This window comes from Lagenorhynchus albirostris, chromosome 5 (genome assembly GCF_949774975.1).
Source record: "Lagenorhynchus albirostris chromosome 5, mLagAlb1.1, whole genome shotgun sequence".
In the NCBI taxonomy this organism is placed as follows: Eukaryota; Metazoa; Chordata; class Mammalia; order Artiodactyla; family Delphinidae; genus Lagenorhynchus; species Lagenorhynchus albirostris.
In genome coordinates this window covers 16,705,752-16,725,095 of record NC_083099.1, presented here as the reverse complement: position 1 = coordinate 16,725,095, position 19,344 = coordinate 16,705,752, and the positions used below count along the sequence as shown (strand labels likewise).

General features: G+C 49.4%; 1 protein-coding gene across 1 annotated transcript; it reads right to left on the bottom strand.

The window, feature by feature from the left end:
- Positions 1-1,389: 1,389 nt before the first annotated feature.
- SIAH2 (siah E3 ubiquitin protein ligase 2) lies at positions 1,390-18,917 on the bottom strand. The gene is made up of 2 exons (XM_060149621.1): positions 17,934-18,917; positions 1,390-2,959 (listed from the first exon to the last, which is right to left on the bottom strand). Exons 1-2 carry the CDS (start codon positions 18,345-18,347, stop codon positions 2,402-2,404), a joined length of 972 nt encoding a protein of 323 aa, XP_060005604.1. The 5' UTR covers positions 18,348-18,917; the 3' UTR covers positions 1,390-2,401.
- Between the last annotated feature and the right edge of the window lie 427 nt (positions 18,918-19,344).

The window sequence follows — 19,344 nt, the reverse complement described above, 5'->3', positions numbered from 1 at the left end:
CGGCAGGTGGACTCTCAACCACTGCGCCACCAGGGAAGCCCAAAAAAGAGATTTTAATTTACATAATCTTTTTTGCTGTTTTCACTTCCACTTAATACAGGGAATAACCTGGGGATTTTTGTTTGTTTTCTGGCAGAAAATGCTTACGTTTAAAAAAAAAGTCAGAGTAAAAGTTAAGTTTACAGATTTCCAGTGACAGATTAAAGAGAGCTAGAAAACTATGGAAAGTGAAAGTTCCGTTTTGTTGCCTACAACTGTATTTTCATTTGTTAAGTTCTAGAAACGTGTTTGAATGGGGAGTCAGGAAGTCTGAATTCTAGAATCTGCGCTGCCACTAATGCGCTGTATGACTGCTGGCCCATCCCTTTACCTCTTGAGGCTGATAATCTAACATTTTATGCTTTTGGAGTAGTTTGATTCCACTGTCTGCTCCATTACAGTCTTTGATTGTAGTTTTACCCTTTGGTACCTCATTGACCAATTGGTCCTGATTTCCTCCATCACATATAACAAGAAGGGTGAGCTATGGACACCACAGGATGATGACAAGCTAGGCTAGTTTATGTACAAAACACATTGCCTGGGTGTCATACGTGCCCTAGACTGCCATCTCTGGACCAGCTCTGCCCCCCGAGGGTCAAAGTCCACCTGCTCCTGGATTCTAGTTTCACCTCCAGGCATCCCTCTATGTACTGGCTTGAAATGTGACTCTCTTGGTGACAAGGATTGTGGTTTTCATTCATTTACTAAACATGTGATAAGCACGTTCTTTTATTCACGGCACTGTTTTTCACCTTTATATGAAGAATAGCCTTGGAGATAAGTTGCTTTAGCAATTCCTTAACTGCCAAAACTCTTTTCCTGGCTAAAAACTCAGTCTCATCTAAAAAGCAAAACAACTCTAAAGCCATCATTCCCACCTGGTGCTTCTCTAATGCCATCGGGCCACCAAGGTAAGCAGTCAATCCTCACCAGGCATTCAGGGCTAATATTGCGAATTCCTCTGAGGGTTTAGGGTTGGGACGTAGGGACTGGGTCACCCTGGCTTCGAACCCAGTACTCTGGACGTCAGCTCTAGCCAAGCCTCTTCCTTCTGATCCTGTAAAGCAGGAGGAATCCTCTCCTTCCACAAGCTCTGGCACTGTCAGGCAGAAAGAACCGCTCCAAGGAGGAGACCTGCCGCACCAATGACACTCTGTGGTTCAGAGAAGTGAGTTTGGACCCCAGTGGTACCACCAATCCGTGCCATGATCTTGGACGAATGACGGTTTCTTCACGTGGAAACAGTGAGAGCTCCAAGCCCAGGACAGGGGTGAAACTTCACGGCACCTGCACCTAGCAGGTACCCGATAAATATGCATTATTCCACTCAGAAGATGAAGCAGGATATTCATTTTTGAAAAATATTTATTAAAAAACTAAAGTGAACGTGGCAAAAACAAACAAACGAACCCAACACATTCCTTTAAACAGCAAGCAGATGACACTGGTTATAAAGCGTTTCCAACTCTACTCATCTAGTCTTTCCCACCATCTAAGTCAAGGAGGGCCACTGAAGGAAGCCACGTGTAAACAGGTGTTCTGGACTCGTGATGAGCAAAAACGACGTGAGAGCCATCAAAAGCCATCTGACTTGCTTTCCTAGGCAATCCACCCCGAACACGAGACCGTGACCAGCTCTCAGGACTGTGTTCATGGGGGTCTGTAGTTCTAGTTTTAATTTTGGGGTGGGGGGTGTGTGTGGATGAAATAGTAGAAAGACAAGCGGTATCAGCAGAGGGCAATCTTAAAGCACCTTTAAAACCTGGACCCTTTCCCACAATTTAACCCATTAATTCTCAAACTTTACTGCTGGAAAGAATCCCCTGATGAGATTGTTAAATTCGCAGGCTCCCCAGACTGCATGTTTCAGGTGAGCACTCCAGGTGACTCTATGCACATTGGTTAGCCATCTGGTTTGAGAAACACTGTTTAAATTGCATTGAAACAATTCACACCCCTTAAACACAAGATAAGAGTAAACTTAAGGAATCTGCTGACAGTCACTGTGCTTTTGTCAACTTGCAGGGACCAAGGCGGGGAGGCAGGCAGGAAAGGGCCTCCGATTCCTAACATACGGGTCTAGAGGAGCCCGAACGACCCGTCAGGTGCTGTTCAGGAAGTAAATAAAATTGAATAATAGAGTTGATTTTAGGTCACAGAGCGGCCTCCAAATGACTAACAGGCCAACCTCCTCCGTCCCAGTTTAATGAACTTTGTTGAGCCAATGCCAGATGGGAAGCTGCCGTTCACACAGAACACGGGGTAACTGTGGGTCTTGACTTGTGAAGACACAGTGAATAAAACATCTATAAAAACCTTTATTAACCATAAAGCACTATACCCAGATCATTTCAGTACATCACGGACAACACGTAGAAATAGTCACATTGATTCCAAGGTTCCCGTTATCTGCGAAAAGATGTGCTATGGCTGTGTCGAACACCAGGCAGTCGCTGTTCATGATGGCCGAGGACACGCCGTCGTGGATGGACCGGGGCGTGGCCTCCCAGGTCAGTCTCCTCCGGTTCCCGTTCAATTCCAGTCTGTAGGCGAAGTTCTCAGCCTGCTTGCGGGTGCCGATGAGCAGAACGATGGCGAAGAACTGCTGGTGGCCCTCGTACTTCTCTTGTTTCTCCAGCACCAGCATGAAGTGATGGCCGAAACACGACTGCATCATCACCCAGTCCACAGCCCCCGGCAGGTTAATGTCTGTGGCCAGGAAGACGATGTCTTCTCCCTGAAGGGTGGTGATGCTCTTGTGGGCGTGCATGAGATGGGACATCACAGCTTCCAGGGACCCCTGCCACTTGCAGGAAGCACCGGGACAAGGGCAAGAGTAGGGACGGTATTCACAGATGTCTTCGTGCTCCGGCTTCTCCGTGTGGTGTAGGGTCAGGGAACAGCCCGTGGTGGCGTACTGCGGGGACAGAAAGAGTCAGAGTGAGACCTCGGGCCTCCTCAACCTCTATGGGGGCAAACCTCTAAGAGCCTTCACCCGCTCAGGTTTCCAAGACTTAAACTGCATTCTTATTTCAACTACTTTTGCTCGAGGGGAGTTAAACCTCAAAGACTTCAGAGTCTCAGTGCCTATTCATCCTCAGTACTGCTGTGCATAAAATCAGGGGCACATCCCGAACCAGGAATGAACTGCACTCCTGCCCCTGTTCCAACACTTAAAAACATGAGAACTCAAGTGCTCTTACTATAAATGTCTCAGACGAAATTGTGAAGCCAGCCCTAGAAAATCTGGCCTTTTCCTTATTTTCTGTGAATTTAAAGAATTTTTTAAAAGAATTTAGAATTGCTTAGGGGTAGGATAAGGAATATATGTTATCTCCAGACTAGTTTTCCCCTACAGACAATTTTGCAGAGAGTATAATTCCCCTCCATTGTCCCTGTCCACTTCTTCCTGGCTCAAATTGTGACCAGCAGGCAGCCTGTGGGAAGGCTGCCCTGTGGTTCCCTGCTCTTGCTGCTGGAGTGACCAGCCCAGGGCAGAAGAGAGCCTGCTGGACTTTCCCCAGACCCCTTCCTCAAGTCCATGTGCACTGCACATCTCTTCATGACCCGGTGGGTCAGGTCCTCGTGACAGGCCCGGTAAGAAGGGGAACTAAAGTGGGTCCTGGAGTGGCCGCTCGTCCTAGATGAGTTTTCTGACAGTCTCTCCCTCCAACGCTGCCTTAATAGGGTGGGAACAAAACCTTTTTCTCCCTGCACTCAGGATGACATTCCTGATGGATAAATCACATCCATCATGAGACAAGACCACGCCAAAAGGAATTAGATTTCTATACCCAACCTTCGTAAGAATGACCACGTTAATTCCCAGATACCAGATAGAGAATCAGCTCACAAGTAGACACTTGCCCAGAGTACTATGCTGTTGTTTTGTCAAGGATGACGAAACCTGAATGAACTTTTCAGGGGAAATCAGAAGTTAGCTTCATCCTCCTCGAGCCCAGGGTGGCAGGGATGCCATCTGGGTTCCCCCACGTGGATTCCCCTGCCCCCTGCTGAGACATGAAGACACCAAATGAGTGAAGAGCCACGTCATTTTTCTTCTTTTTTTTTTTTTGGCCGTGCCAGGCAGCTTGCAGGATCTTAGTTCCCCAACCAGGGACTGAACCCAGGACCACAGCAGTGAAAGAGCCAAGTCCTAGCCGCTGGACGGCCAGGGAAGTCCCCCATGTCATTTTTCCAAGATGCTATGTCCAATGCTAAAGAAACAAAACGAAACCCCACAGCTGTTTTTGCTTCTCCCTACCCTGCTTTAGGGAATAAACCCCTTATAAACTTTAAATAGGTCACATTCTCATCTTTACAGCTGAATTCATCACTAGCAATAAGCAGACACTGAGCATCCTCTCCTTTACAAGACCCTAAGCTCTAGTCACTGAGTGAATACAGAGCAGAGAAGGCAGCTACCACCCTTAGGGAGATGAGTCTCCCCTAATACGGAAGAAGAGGGTGGCTTAAAGAGAGAGACGCAGCTCCTTCCTCCTCTGTGCCTAAAGTGAATTATAACGGTCTTCAGTAGAAATTGGCAGAAGTAGTTGACCAGTTACTTACTTTGCCCGTAGGAACTGTGTATTCATCTTTTAAAACCACAGACTAGGGCTTCCCTGGTGGCGCAGTGGTTGAGAGCCCGCCTGCCGACGCAGGGGACGCGGGTTCGTGCCCCGGTCCGGGAGGATCCCACGTGCCGCGGAGCGGCTGCGCCCGTGAGCCGTGGCCGCTGAGCCTGCGCGTCCGGAGCCTGTGCTCCGCAACGGGAGAGGCCACAGCAGTGAGAGGCCCGTGTACCGCAAAAAACAAAACAAAACAAAACACCACAGACTAATTTTAAAAGCACAGGTATAAGAAACTTAATCAGGAGAAACAAATTTATTTATCCACATATATTTATAGTTTGCGTTCCTAATAGTGTAAGGCCCTAAAAGACACACCTCTATTAACTGTGTTTTAAATCTAGGGTGAGGCTCGGAATACAGAGCCTTCTGATGGTTTTCTGTGAGTGATGGGTGAGGCGCTTCTGCCGGGTGTTTAAAAACACACATCCACACAATAAAAATAGCAAGAACTGGCCCAGAGCCTGGCAGATTCCCTGGCTGAAACAAGCCCTCGATACCTGGTTCTGAAGACCTTCCAGCATTGGCTGTTTACCACAGCTGCCTGGAATAATTCCAGGAATGAGATGAGCTCTGCCACAGAGTGTACAGAAAAGTACCACCTGCCCCTCTTCCCCAGCCCAAAGCCCCAAACCACTCCAGGTTCACGAAGTCACACGTACAACAAATATTTATCACCTAGCAATCATTTTAGAACTTTTTCTTGCGTAACTCAAGTAGGAATATTTATATTCTGAAGTATTGGTTTGCCTTACAAGTCACACACTCTTCCTTCGACCCGAATACAGAGAACAGGGGACCTCCCCAGATGACACGAATAGACCAGGCGTTACTTAGCATCTGTGTGGACAGTGACCTTATGAGAAAAGATCTTGCTGCGGCCTCTATTAACTTAAATGAATATAATTTTAAAGCGTTCATGTGCTTACTCTGCTTTTCGTAAACAAGCTGAACGTTAATGCCGATCTGTTCCTTCTCTTTTCCATCACGGGTGAGGGTGTGTCTTCGTGACCATTGGCACCACTGTTAGGACGACTAGATTAGAGGTGATCTCTCATAAGGAAAGATCTAAACTTTCAACGTGTGTGCACTCACACGCACACATACACGTGCGCTCTCGTGCCACACTTCATACTTGTGACAGTCTCGCCATTGTTCTCGAATGACGTTCTTGTCACCTACATTAGGGGCACTCCTCCAGGGATCAGAGGGCAGGCTTCAGGGTCTGTGAATTCCCCGAGACTGTCTATAAAATGGTCTAGGTGCCACTGAGGAGCAAACCCAAACTGCACTGGTCCCTGGGCTTGTGTTTTCTCGACAAGCTCCAAGGATTTCTAAGGGCTGCCAACCTCTGTGGCGCAGATCCCGCCCCCTGTGGTGTTTGCTGTCAGAGGGGCCACATCATGCAACAATAAACAGCTCAGGTACATCAGAAAAACGGGTAACTATGCAAAGGAAGACGGGGTGGGGGGTGGTGATAGGTGATTTCAAAGTGGGGGGAGGTGGAGGAAGAGGGCAGATGGGAAGCCTCACTGTGGATGAAGCGGACTGTGGATGGTGCAGGTCCATCCAGTTTTCGCAGAGGGTTAGTGGAGCAAACAGTGGGGATGAAACCTAAATGAGGAGGAGGGCCCAGGCTCCGTCAGGGACGTCACTGACAGTTTAGTTTACTTTCCGGGTTTCTCTACGGCACTACTGACAAAGAGCAGATGAGTCTGGGTTTGGGGGGCTGTGCATTGGAGGACGTTAGCAGCATCGCTGGCCTCTACCCCTCTACCCCCACCCACCACGTTCTGACAACCAGAAATGTCGCCAGGCCTGGCCAAATGTCTCCTGGGCGGCAAAATCACCCCAATGGAGAGCCACTGATCTCCAATGAGTGACAGAGCCTGGCGGGGCTGCCACGCTCGCAGCCGCGAGGAGGGGCCACACCAGGAAGCGGTCGGGCTGGTCACCGGCCCAGCCAGCGGGCGCTACCCAGGGCAGCTCAGGAACGCCAGCCCTGACGCACGACTAGACCTTGATGGCCTGTGCAGCGTGGAGGGAGCCTGGGGCACTGGTTCCACCCGTTTCACAGACTGACTGACTCATCCTGGCCACGTCGTCACTGGTGGCCACACCAGGGTCAGAGCTCTGTTTCCGGGTCCTCTGCTGCTCTTTTTCGGCACACGACAGCGTAGGAGTCAGACAGTCTAAGAACCACTCTCGAGAAAAAGAGACAATTTCCATCTGCCTTGATGCCCCGTACCCTCCACGGAACACACACACAACACCCAGCGTCCACAGATACACTGCTACTGGAAGCAGGTTCGAATACGAACTTCTTCCTTGGGTGGCAAGGAGATAAAACAGCCCGGATAGCAGCCCACCCTAAGGAATGAGGTGGCGGTACCTCACAAACAAGTAACCAGTAATTAGGCCCTCCCAGCCTTCCCTGGCCTCTGGCAAGAAAGTCCTGAGGCTTCCCTTCTCTCAGTCTGGCTGGGGCCTGCCCACCCAAGGGGAGGGTTCAAAGGATGCCCGCTTTCCTTGAGACGCCCGCTTCTTCACTGCACACTCTTGTTCCTGAGATAAAGCACCTGGGCTGCTTCGCAGAGGGCTGTCTGCAGCCTGGGACACATCCATGGTTATAAATGAGATTTCTCCACCGGCAAGTATCTGCTCGTCTCTTCCGGGGCTGAGTGGGATGTGCTTTAAGTGAACCTCTTTAACGGGAGGTTAGGGGCGACACGGACACACACAGGAGCTCAAAGCTAAAGAAGAATGTGTGTGGCATGGGGGAGATGGCCCAGCAGAGTGAGAAACAAAGCGATGTTGAAATAACATTTCTGACTTCTCTTTTAGAAACCCTGCACGTTGCGATGGCTCGAAAGTCTTGTGCAAACACGTTCTGCCATGAAAAGGGCAACATGTGACCCGGTGCCTCATTCTGATGTCTTTGCAGAGAGCAGTAAATAGTGCCAATTGTTTTCTGGACGTGGGGTTTGAAGGTTGTTTTACTTAGGCTGGAATTTAGACAAGGTTTTTTTCCCTTTTTGGCATAGAGACACCTTGACACTCAAATACACACGACGAGGTGTGTCAGAAACGTAGTCAAACACTAGACACCTGTTATTTACCTAAGAAACGCAGGCATATTATATTTGTTTACGGAATGGGTATATAAACAATTCTTAGCTTGCATGCTAGTTAAGGTCATGGATCCTGTGGCTGGTTTAGAATAAGTCTTTTCACCTATTTAATCAAATCTGAGTCCATGCGATTCAAGAACGACTTGCTGGACTCCCACAATCAACAGTCTATGACACTGGAGGCGCCGTGCACAGAAGCAGGTCCCTCCTGGGGACTGTGAGGTAACCGCCTTGCCTCCCCTGCTTACCTCCTAGGAAACAGTGAAATGTATTCGCAAAGTGTCTGCCAGCGCCTCAAACGAGAATGGCTCAAGAGAAACAAAGTACAATATATGTCGTGCTGCTGATGCTTATAAACTTTTGAATTAAATCCAAGAAACGACCTTGTCTTGGAGTAAGCGTAAGCAAAAGCAAAGTGCACTTTCTTTCCATCTAAATAAGCTGTCATCATCACAGAATGCACACTGACAGCCAAATGCAATGTCTGACCCTGGACTGGGAAACCAAAATTGCTACAAAGGGCATTGCTGGGGCAACCACTGAAATTTGAATATGGACTATAGATTAGATAAGAATATCTACTGCATATCACATCATCACCTTATTTACATAAACTATTTGTGTGTGTGGGGGGGTGTTTATAGCTTTTCTGAAACCTTACATAGATGGGGAAACATGATGCTTTCGTCGTTTTGATGGCTATATGTCCCTCTTGCTTAAAATGTGTTTACAACCACTGGTAGAGTGGGTGTGATTAGAACTCAAGTACCCAGTGTCCTGTGTAACCTTGGATTGAGCCTACCTACCTACCAAGTCACCTCTGAGTGGGTCCATAAAGCTACCTACTACTCAGCCCTTAGCTGTTATTACCAGTGGAGAATTTCAGACGTGGGCAACAGGAGAAAGTGACATCTCTTCTTTATTATAATAATCATACTCACCCTGCATCTGTCTGTCTAGCATCCTTCCTCTAAGAACTTCAGCGGATTTTCACTTAACTCAAACAGTATATTCCTCACCTCTGCTATGAGGTAGTGCAAAGACATAATTATCTACCCATAGTGCAGTAACAGTTTCACAGAGAAGACAGTGTCACTCAGTACTTGAGCTGTCAAACAGTGGTGAGGCTAAGAAAATACTGACATTTAACTTTATAAAACTTTCTTCCAGAGAAGGCAATGCTAATTCACATCTTAGGCTCAAAAATTCCTCCTTTTTGCCTAAGAAAAAGTCGACGAGCCTCACGGGGCAGAGTTTTCTTACTGAAGGGGACTTGGTGGAAGAGTCTGGCATCTTATTATTGCAGTCATCTGAGAACATCCTACTCTTGGGGAGGGGTGTGTGTGCGTTTGGTCTTACAAAGACTCCTTGGGCTGGCAGGGGGTTCTTTTTAATCTTGGAAATGTTAAACAAAAGTTGACTTTTGACCAAATATACCTCTCATCTGACCATAGCTCGAGCTAGCAGGCAACCCCACAATGGCTTGGAGAACCAGTTTCGTAAGGTCCCTTCAGAGTCTCTGTTCAAGCAAACAAAAGCATCGTAAAGTAGGAGCTGGAGTGAGAGGCGGTATGGGCCTTGTCCAGACTTTCTCAATACACCCTTCCCGCCAAGCTCCCACCTGCATGATCACGTTCACTGCCCTGCCCCCCCTTCAAACGGTGCTACGATCCCTCTGGACGTTTTTCTCAGTGAACGCAACTGAATTCACAAGAAGGCTGAAGTGGTAGGGTTGCCAGATGTAGCTAATGAAGATACACGCAGCTCAGTACGTTACAGACAATGTTTGGGTTATACTTATATCAAAAAATTATTTATTTGAAACTCAAATTTAACTGGGCATCCTGTATGCCCAGTTAAATAAAAGGCCCCTTCTGGTACCACTACTGCCATCCCTCCAAAAGCCACTACGTGAGGCTGGGATCCCTGTTCCTCAGCTGGTGGAGTTGGTAGCAGAAAGGGCAGGAGGTTATGTGTAATTATAAGGCACATTCTGGAGTTTCTGCTCCCCAAACTAACAAACTTTGGGCAAATCTCTTAGGGGGGATGCTAACCGTGTCCTACTTCCTTTACAAAGTAATTAGGAGGATAACATGAGGTAATGCACCCAGCTCGGACCAGGTAAACAACATTTTCTACAAGCACTGGCCTTCCACACAGCCCCATCAGGATCTTCCATCCCTTCCTTCTCTGTGGGCATGCCGCTGCTCATCCTTTTTAATTTTAAAGAACATTTTTATTTATTTTTGGCTGCGTTGGGTCTCTGTTGCTGCGCGCGGGCTTTCTCTAGTTGCGGTGAGCGGGGGCTGCTCTTCGTTGCGGTACTCAGGCTTCTCATTGCGGTGGCTTCTCTTGTTGCACAGCACTGGCTCTAGGTGTACGGGCTTCAGTAGTTGTGGCACACGGGCTCAGTAGTTGTGGCACACGGGCTCAGTAGTTGCAGCTCACGGGCTCTAGAGCGCAGGCTCAGTAGTTGTGGCGCACAGGCTTAGTTGCTCCCTGGCATGTGGGATCTTCCCAGACCAGGGCTCGAACCCGTGTCCCCTGCATTGGCAGGCGGATTCTTAACCACTGCACCAGCAGGGAAGTCCTGCTCATCCTTTTTAATGCAGCTCCAACACCACCACTGAGGGAGGCCTCCAGACTCCTCTGCTCCTACTACTTCAGAAGGGCTCTGTTGGCACATCTATCTCCAGAGTTAGACTCAGAGTTTCAGAAGGATGGGGTGGGAGGGGTGGGGCGATGGCTGGCTAGGCAGATGGTTTGTAGGAAGAGAGGGCTTGGGGCTGCAGGGGATTCCAAGGCAGGGGTGGGTCTGATGACAAGTTAGTGGGTCATCAGGAGGGGCCAACTCTCGCCTGATGTTACATGGGGGAGAAAAAGCAGGCAGCAGCATTAAGAAAAGCAAAAGGATAACACCCATTGCTGGTGACGCTGGAGAGAAGTGGGCACTTGATTGTAAATGATTCTACGTGAGAAGGCAACTTGGCTGTATGAGCAATAGCTTCTGATTTCTGCATCTACCCTTTGGCCCTATCATTCAACATCTAGGAATTTATCATTAGGAAATAATTATTTTCTTATGCACAGGGATTCAGTTATAGCAGTACTTTTCTTTCTTTTCTTTTTTAAACACAGTAAGAAAACAGAATGATTTAAATGACCACAAACTGGAGTTTGATTAAATAACTGATACATTCATAATCAACATTCCATTCCATAACATTCCAGAGTTATGGAACTGCAATACTACGCAGCCATTAAACAGGATCTTAAGGAATATTTATCAGTGTGGAAAAGCAGTCACAACGTGTTAGATGAAAAACCAGGTTATGAAATAGTATGTGGATTTCCCATCTGACTTGTTTTTTGTTGTTTGTTTGTATATTTTGATGTAGCGGTAAGTTTGCAAGGACCTATGCAAAAATGGTGCAGTGGCTATTCTAGGTGGTGGGGATTACGGAAAATAATATCAAATTGAAATCTCCCATATGTTCTACATTAAAAATAACGATCATGGGCTTCCCTGGTGGTGCAGTGGTTGAGAGTCCGCCTGCCGATGCAGGGGACGCGGGTTCGTGCCCCGGTCCGGGAAGATCCCACATGCCGCGGAGCGGCTGGGCCTGTGAACCATGGCCGCTGACCCTGCGCGTCCGGAGCCTGTGCTCCGCAATGGGAGAGGCCACAGCAGTGAGAGGCCCGCGTACCGCAAAAAAAAAAAACCAAAAAAAAAAAACCCCAAAAAACCAACCAGAGTAAGAGGTAGCCTGGGGAAGGAGTGAGCCAAAGACACTACCTTTATTGATTGAAAGTTATAAAACAGGGCCCAGGTCCACACATTTAACACAGGTTACCTTCCATCCATCTCGACAGTGTCTGTGGCTGAAAACTGGGAAGGGGATAACCTTTTACTCACAGACACTGTACAGTGTAAAATTCATTACAATAAAGCCTTTACCCAACTGGAAATGAGAATGACAGCTTCCCGATTTTTAAGAAACGAATGGAGAAAGATGCACACGTGGGTCAAAGTTGATGAAATTCTGCTAGGGAATTTTCTGTATCTCTCACAAGCATCAGAAAGTACACTCAGGTTTAATATAAAAACACATTTGCGGGCTTCCCTCGTGGCACACTGGTTGAGAGTCTGCCTGCCAGTGCAGGGGACACGGGTTCGAGCCCTGGTCTGGGAGGATCCCACATGCCGCGGAGCAACTGGGCCCGTGAGCCACAACTACTGAGCCTGCGCGTCTGGACCCTGTGCTCCGCAACAAGAGAGGCCGCGACAGTGAGAGGCCCGTGCACCGCGATGAAGAGGGGCCCCCGCTCGCCACAACTAGAGAAAGCCCTCGCACAGAAACGAAGACCCAACACAGCCAAAAATAAATTTATTTTTTTTAAAAAAAAAGTAAAATAAAATAATTTTTTAAAAAATTTAAAAAGAACCCCCAAAAACCACATTTGCTCAGGAAGCCTTTCTGTGTGACTCACCAGCAACACACAATGGCTCTGAAGGCTGGTGTTCACTCTGGCAAATGTGTACCGACTCTGTGCCCCTTTCAAGGAGTGAGGAGGACCTTACGGGCGGGAATGAGAAATGTCATAGTTCACAAATTTCATCAGATGTACAAGTCTGGCTCTTAAGACATTTTACACTGAGGTCTTACTGCAGTCATCTGTATACAGCACTTTATATGCGGCTTCACAAAAAAAGGGCAACTCTAATCCATTCCTAGGCTGGGGACTTTATAGGTCAGACCTGCTGTACCTTTTGGCTCTGCTTGTACTAAAGATCACCTTTAGGTAACAATGATTTAGTCTAGTTCCAGGCGGTGGCGACCTGTGAAAGATCTTGGGCCAACTCTGTAGAATCAGCATTAAACTTTGGTTCTCTTTCCTAGTTGGGGCTTCTGTTCTTGATTTGATATTCAAAAGCTGTCAACTTTGTACTTGAAAACCTTGAGCCTCACCAGAAATGCACATGGACCCCAGTGCCTGCCAGCACAGGCTTTTAGGAGGCAACCTGGTCAACTTCAGCCAGGAGTGAGGACGGCAGGGACGATTTCCAAAGTAAAGGATTTTGTCTTAGGGGAATTACTGAGGCTCAGAAGAGATCTTTGAAATTGTTTTGGCAAATCAGCTTATACCCTCAGAATTTTAGGTGACTGATCGCCCATCACCTAGCAACCACTGTGATCCCACCCATCTTCCATCTGATTTGGTGAAGCAGAAGCCCTCTGCAGCACTTCTGATCTGAGAGCGCCCACCAGCTAGGGGTTATCTCCGTTCTTTTAAACTGACGAACAAAAAGGTTCAAGGAAGAAGTGACTGGACTAAGGTCACAGAAAGCCAGGATGAGAACCCAGTCCTGTCTCCTGCGTAGTGCCCTTTTCCCTTGGACAGCTCGCTAGATTCCCAAATTTTAGGGCCAAAAAAGATCCTTGGTATAATCATTTAGTTCAACTCTTTCTCTTAAAGGCACTCAGGTGCCTTGTACAACGTCAAACATCTAGTCAATGGGACAACAGCTCAGGTCTCCCAAAGGCCAGAAGGTTGAGCATTCTCTCTGGGCAAAACAAAGATGAAAAGGGAATAAGCTGTAACAGTTGGGGCCTATCAGAGTTTCAAAGTTCATGCATGCTCAGAGTTAAATGAGAACTTCCAGTCTCAATGGATGCTTTCTAGAAGAGAACCAGGTCAGAGGTTGCACACTGGCAGCTGGAATTTGGTCTGCAGACATGGTTGGTTGGGCCTGCAACTACTGGCTTTACATTTGAATTTGGCCAATGTTAAAAAAAAAAATTGAGATTAGAAAAAAAATTTATTTATTTATGGCTGCGTTGGGTCTTCGTTGCTGCGCGCAGGCTTTCTCTAGTTGCGGCGAGCGGGGGCTACTCTTCATTGGGGTGCGCAGGCTTCTCATCGCGGTGGCTTCTCTTGCTGCGGAGCATGGGCTCTAGGCGCGCGGGCTTCAGTAGTTGTGGCACGTGGGCTCAGTAGTTGTGGCACACGGGCTTAGTTGCTCCGCGGCATGTGGGATCTTCCCGGACCAGGGCTCGAACCCATGTCGCCTGCATTGGCAGGCGGATTCTTAACCACTGCGCCACCAGGGAAGCCCAAATTGAGATATGTAACATTCAAAAAATCCAGATTTCTGGCTTTTCTTGAAAAAATCCAAAGGTCTGGCATGGCTGCATCCACATTCCCATCCCTGCCAACCGGCCAGACTCAGGCAAAAGTTGCCCTCTTTGAAGGTGGCATGTGTGGTCCAACTCCCAACCACCCCCACTGCCCCTGACGTCACCCGAACCTGAGGCCACGTGTCAGATGCCTCTGTCCCTCGCATTACCTGTCCCTGCTGGTATTTACAATTTGTCCCTGCCTGACTAGATGAGTCCACACTGAGGAGCTTTTAACTTTCAGCTGGATTATCTAATTTGACTTTTTTTTTTGAGCGACACTAACCACACTGTCACAATCCAACTGCAGGGAAGACTTAATCTGACAGAGGCTTTCCAGTTCCGTAATTATCTGGTGATAATGCTGCTAGAAACTTTTAGAGCAGCCAGAGAAAAAGTGGAAAGAAAACGTCTCACAGTGTAAGTGGGCTTCGATGGTTGAACATTTCCCACGGCTGCGAAGAGAAATACTTGGCTAATATTAAAATACACTGTTGAGTGGGGGGCGCCGATGTGTCAACCTTCACTTCTCCCCCTACACCCACGCTCCCCGGAGGTGGCGGTGGGTTTGAGATAAGGGGATAGGATGCCTAAACTTCTCAGGCGTGGCACAGGCCATAGAATGGACTAAAAATACCACAGGTGGCAGACAGCCATGCTCTGATAGAGATCCTTTTTTTAAAAGGAGACCTGAGCTAATAGCGCATATGGTGCCCTCTATCAGAGGTGCTGGCAGGACTCTAGCCTTTAATTATGTGACCCCACACCTGCATAAGGAAGCTATTTGACAACGCATCCATTTTGGGGGCAACTGAAGCACAAGCAGTTCAGAGCTGGGTTGAAATCCCCCCAAATATTAGGTCTGTCGGCGGTTCCCTCCCTCCTCTCCCCGCCACCCCGCCGGATCTTCTCACTCCACAAGCCCTACCACATTCCTGCCAATGAATTTTAGAGTCAGCATCTATGTTGTCTCATTGGGATGTGTCCATCTGGTGAACTCATCCAGTCGGATGATTTTGTTACCGGTGTCAACCTCAAGTTATGCTTTGGAGCCTTGGAGTATAAGCTCAGATTCCAAATCCCTACATAGTGAGTAGTACAAAGGATGTGTGCCTTCCGAATGCAGGTTTATGGGCTGGTCCACTGTGTGATCTCGACAAGTCACTTAACACTTAACCTCTCTATAGGCGCTTGTTTCCTCACCTGCGAAAAAGAAAGCAAACTCATAAAAGATGACCCATGCAAAGGGGTTGGCACGTAAAGGGCATCTAACAAGCATTCCACAGAGCCTCCCTTCTTTTCATGGAATTCTGGAAGCTACAGGTCCTCAGAAGTTGAACAGTCCAATCTCCTCATTACAGATGAGGACATCAAGGCCCCCAGAAGTGGTCTCGCAGGCAAACAATGGCAGTGCTAGGCAACTCCTGAGACCTGGCTTCTGGTATTTTACCCAACATCCGTTTCCTCCCATGAGCCAGCCCATGAGAGAGACTCAGAGGAGGCAGGGACAAGTGACAAGGCAGTCCCTATGATGTGCAGGGGCAAGTGTGAGGCATAGGGCCTGCTAGGCAGACCTAGTTTGCTGAAGTTTGCCACAGACCTCACCATTCCCTATTGCTCTCGGCCTCCCCAACACACATTATCGCAGCTGCTTGCTGAGCCTCCGTATCCAGCCAAGTTTGGTTGATCCAAACTAGCTGGCTGAGCCGCCCTGTCGACAGTCTGGATTACTGATCACCCAGAGCTGAGGCATGCATACTCCAGCTCTACAAATCTCACACATATGCATGCGCACAAAAGTGAGCCCCCAGGTCACTTTCTAAGCTCAGTTCCTGGTCTGCAGGGCGATGGTTGACCCTGTCTAATTTCAGCTTGCAAAGCGATGGCTTTGTCCAAGTGCAGTCTTACAGAATGGGAACTTGAAAAATCACTGACATGTACAGAAACGCTGGATACCCTTGATTCCCAAGAGAACTCTTCTTCAAGAGAGACTTCACATTAGGAAAGAACACATGCTTCAATAGGAACCAGAATCTTGGATCCTGAAAGTGAAACTTCATACTTCAGACAGTATGTTGTAACTGTCCCTTTCCCTTTCTCTAGGGAGCAACATAATGCTTTTATGATACTGCTTTTTAAAAATAAATTAGGGATAGCTGACTGATATCCAATGCTCATTTGTGACCTGCAATTCATCTAAAATAATTTCTTTTATCAGCCACTGAAGGTTTGGGGGAAAGTGAAAGGCTGAGAAGATGGCTCCCCAGAAACCCTGTGGGGCATCCACCACCTCCTCACCCAGGCCCCACAAAATATCTCAAACCTCAAATATCCACTCTTATGTCACCTATCGCCAAACCTCTTGATCACTAGGCTGCCACCTTCTTCACGACCCTAAGAAAATTTTGGAACTATTTTGTCTAAATTTTATAACAACCTACTACTGGGCTGGGTGAATTAGGAAGCATTACATGAGGAGTAGTTGAAAGCGGAGTCATTTATTAAGGTTGACTGAAAACCCACAGCCCAGACACGGCTTCAAACCCTTATTTGAATACGCTATTTTAGACTTGATTTGCGGTAGGGCACAGACCAAATTAAATCACTCATTTTACTGACTTGAGTCCCAAGCTTCAATTCTCTGCTGGACTATTTTTAATTTAAAAATAAGCTCTTGCCCTATAAAAGTAAGCAGCAGCAATGCAAGACAGCCTAAATGGCCCAAGAGACAGTAGTTACTTTTACAAAAAAACACAGAAGTATTACTGACATTATTTCTAAGTTCAGAGAGTGAACTTTATGGTAAAATTCTAGGTTATAATAAGGTAACATAGAGAGGTATGCCTCTGAAACTGCTCCTGAAGATTTTTAAATGACAGATGTAGGTAAACAGATGCTACAATATGACCACACAATGCAATATTATGCAGTCATTTAAAATACAAGGAGGTAGAGCTAGGTTGCAGATATAGAAAAATACATGTGATGAAACGAATTTAAGACAGCAAGTTGCAGAAGCCATTTTTGGAGAAAACTTATGTGTGCATATATAAACCTTTCTGACACTGACATCTACGATTCTATATTCAGCTGCGGAAGAGCATATTTATATATGGTTAGAAAAACCCTATGCAGATGCATACTAAACCTAACATTGGTGGGAAAGGAGGTGCGACAACTTGCTCTTCCACTTGACTTCTTGTCTCAGTGATGTGCTTTTTTTTTTTGCAAGATCATCCATAATTTTTTAACTAAATAAAAAATAAAGTGATGGGCTTTAAAGAACTGTAACAACCGCTCCTGCGTGCCCTTCCTGTTAAATTCCCATCAACTCTTGCTTTCACCCCACTTAGTGAAAAAAACACAACTCCCCAGTTCTTGGAAGCCTGGGAGAGGGAAAGGCGTGGCTTACAGGGTTCTCTTGTTGCTGGAGGAAAACAGGCTGTAGGCACCCTTTTTTTAGCTACCCTCCCGAGGGCTCCCACGTGTCAGGGGTGCGCTGAAAGCAGGCGCGGGGTGCAGGAGGAATACAGTAGCAATTCTTCCAAGCCCAGCGCTGGTAAAGGGTGCGTTTGGTTCGCCCTTCCCCCCCCCCCCTCAATCCCCCAAAGATAGTCAGCTTCCCGGTCCAAGTTCTACTTGGGCGGCCCAGCTCTACCCTGCCTGAGTACACGTCTGCAGAGTACGCAGGCTCCGGGTGGGGAGAGGGTGAAGTGTTCTAACAACGATCGCGTGCCAATTAGGCTGGGGTCAGTGATCGGGCAGCTGTCAGCCCAGAGCTACTCTCAAAGTGGACAGGTGGGCATGGGGGAGCGTCGACAAGGTGTAAACATTTTTTTTTTTTTTTAATAAGAGAGATGCCACCTGCCTCTCAGCGCCTGAGAGTGGGCTGGAGGACACAGGAGTTCCGGGAGGTCGCCGGGTGGAGGTGCGCGGCTGGCACCTGGGCTTACCTTGCAGGGAAACAGGACTGCCGAGGCCACCTTCTCCATAGCCAGGTTCCTGATGCTGGGCGTCAGGGCGCCCCTGCACGTCGGGCAGCAGCTCAACTTCTGGCGGCATTGGTTACACACCAAGTGCCCGGCCTGGCACTGCAGGATGGGGGGCAGGACATAGTCAAAGCAGACCGGGCACTCGAAGAGCGAGGTCAGCTCGTGGTGTTGCGGGGACACCGGGCCAGCCCCGCCGCCGCCGGGGCCCGAGATCACCGCCGCCGCGGCGGGCACCGCGGACGAGCCGGGGCCCGCAGCCGAGATGGTGGCGGCGGCCGGGGGCGCAGTCGGGGACTGAGCGTGCTGGGGCTGCGGCGGCGGCTGCTTGCTGCAGGGTTTGTTAGCGCTGGGGCCGGTGGAGGACGGGCGGCTCATCGCGTTCCGAACCAACCATGGAACTGCGGGCGCCTGCCTGCCGCGGGGCCGCCGGGGTCAAGGCGGTGCGCGCCCCGCGGGCGGCGGGCTCCTGGGCAACGCCACCGCGCCCAGCCCGGGACCGAGCAGCGGAGGCGGTCGGCGCCGGGCAGGCGGGGGAGGGGGGCCGAACCGCGCTGACGATCTCCGCGGTCCCCGGCGCTCCGAACACCCCTCCGCGCCCCCAGACTCCTCCTCCCGGAGGCGTCGCAGCCCCGAAGCCTAGCGGTGCGCAGAACCACGGCCCACTCGCTCCTGGAGCGGCAGCTGACGCAAGCCCCGGGGGCGCGCGCGGACGTGACGCTTGGATACGTGTGCGGCCGCCCAGGCGCGCGGGGACTGGCAGAGCCACCCTGCGCTGGAGCGCCGGCTCCGCCCGACTCCAGCTGGCAGCACGGGGAGCCGCCTAGCGCGGGCGCTTCCTGCCGGGGCTGAGGGCCCGACCCGCGCCAGTGAGCATGTCCGGTCGCCGCTGTAGCCGCCGCGCGCGGGGTCTTGATTTTCCGGGCTGCGGAGGCGGGGGCCGCTCTTTGGGAAGGTGTTGCCCAAGCCCTCTGGCCGCACCCCGGGGAGTCACGCCGACGCTTCCCGCGGGCGCAATCCAGCACAACTTTAGGCGGGGCGGGGCCTTGGATGGTGGGCGGGGCAGGACGCGGGCGCCCGACTACAACAGGTCGGAAAAAACCGAGACGTTTCACTTCCCTGGGTTGAGTCAGCAGCGCGCGGAGGAGGCGTGCCGCTCGGCCAGGCCAGCTTTTAGTCTGGAGCGCGGGGTCAGGATCCGGAGCTTTGGGCGAGAGCAGGGCAAGGGTCTGGGGTTGGGTCTGCAGCGGGCGCGGGACCTAGTGCTGGGCTGTTAGGGGTGTGTTTGGGTCACTCCTTTGTCCTGCTTCCCAAGATGGAGAGGAGGTAAACTACTCCTTTCTCATCGGACCTGCCGAAGCCTTCGTTGAATCGA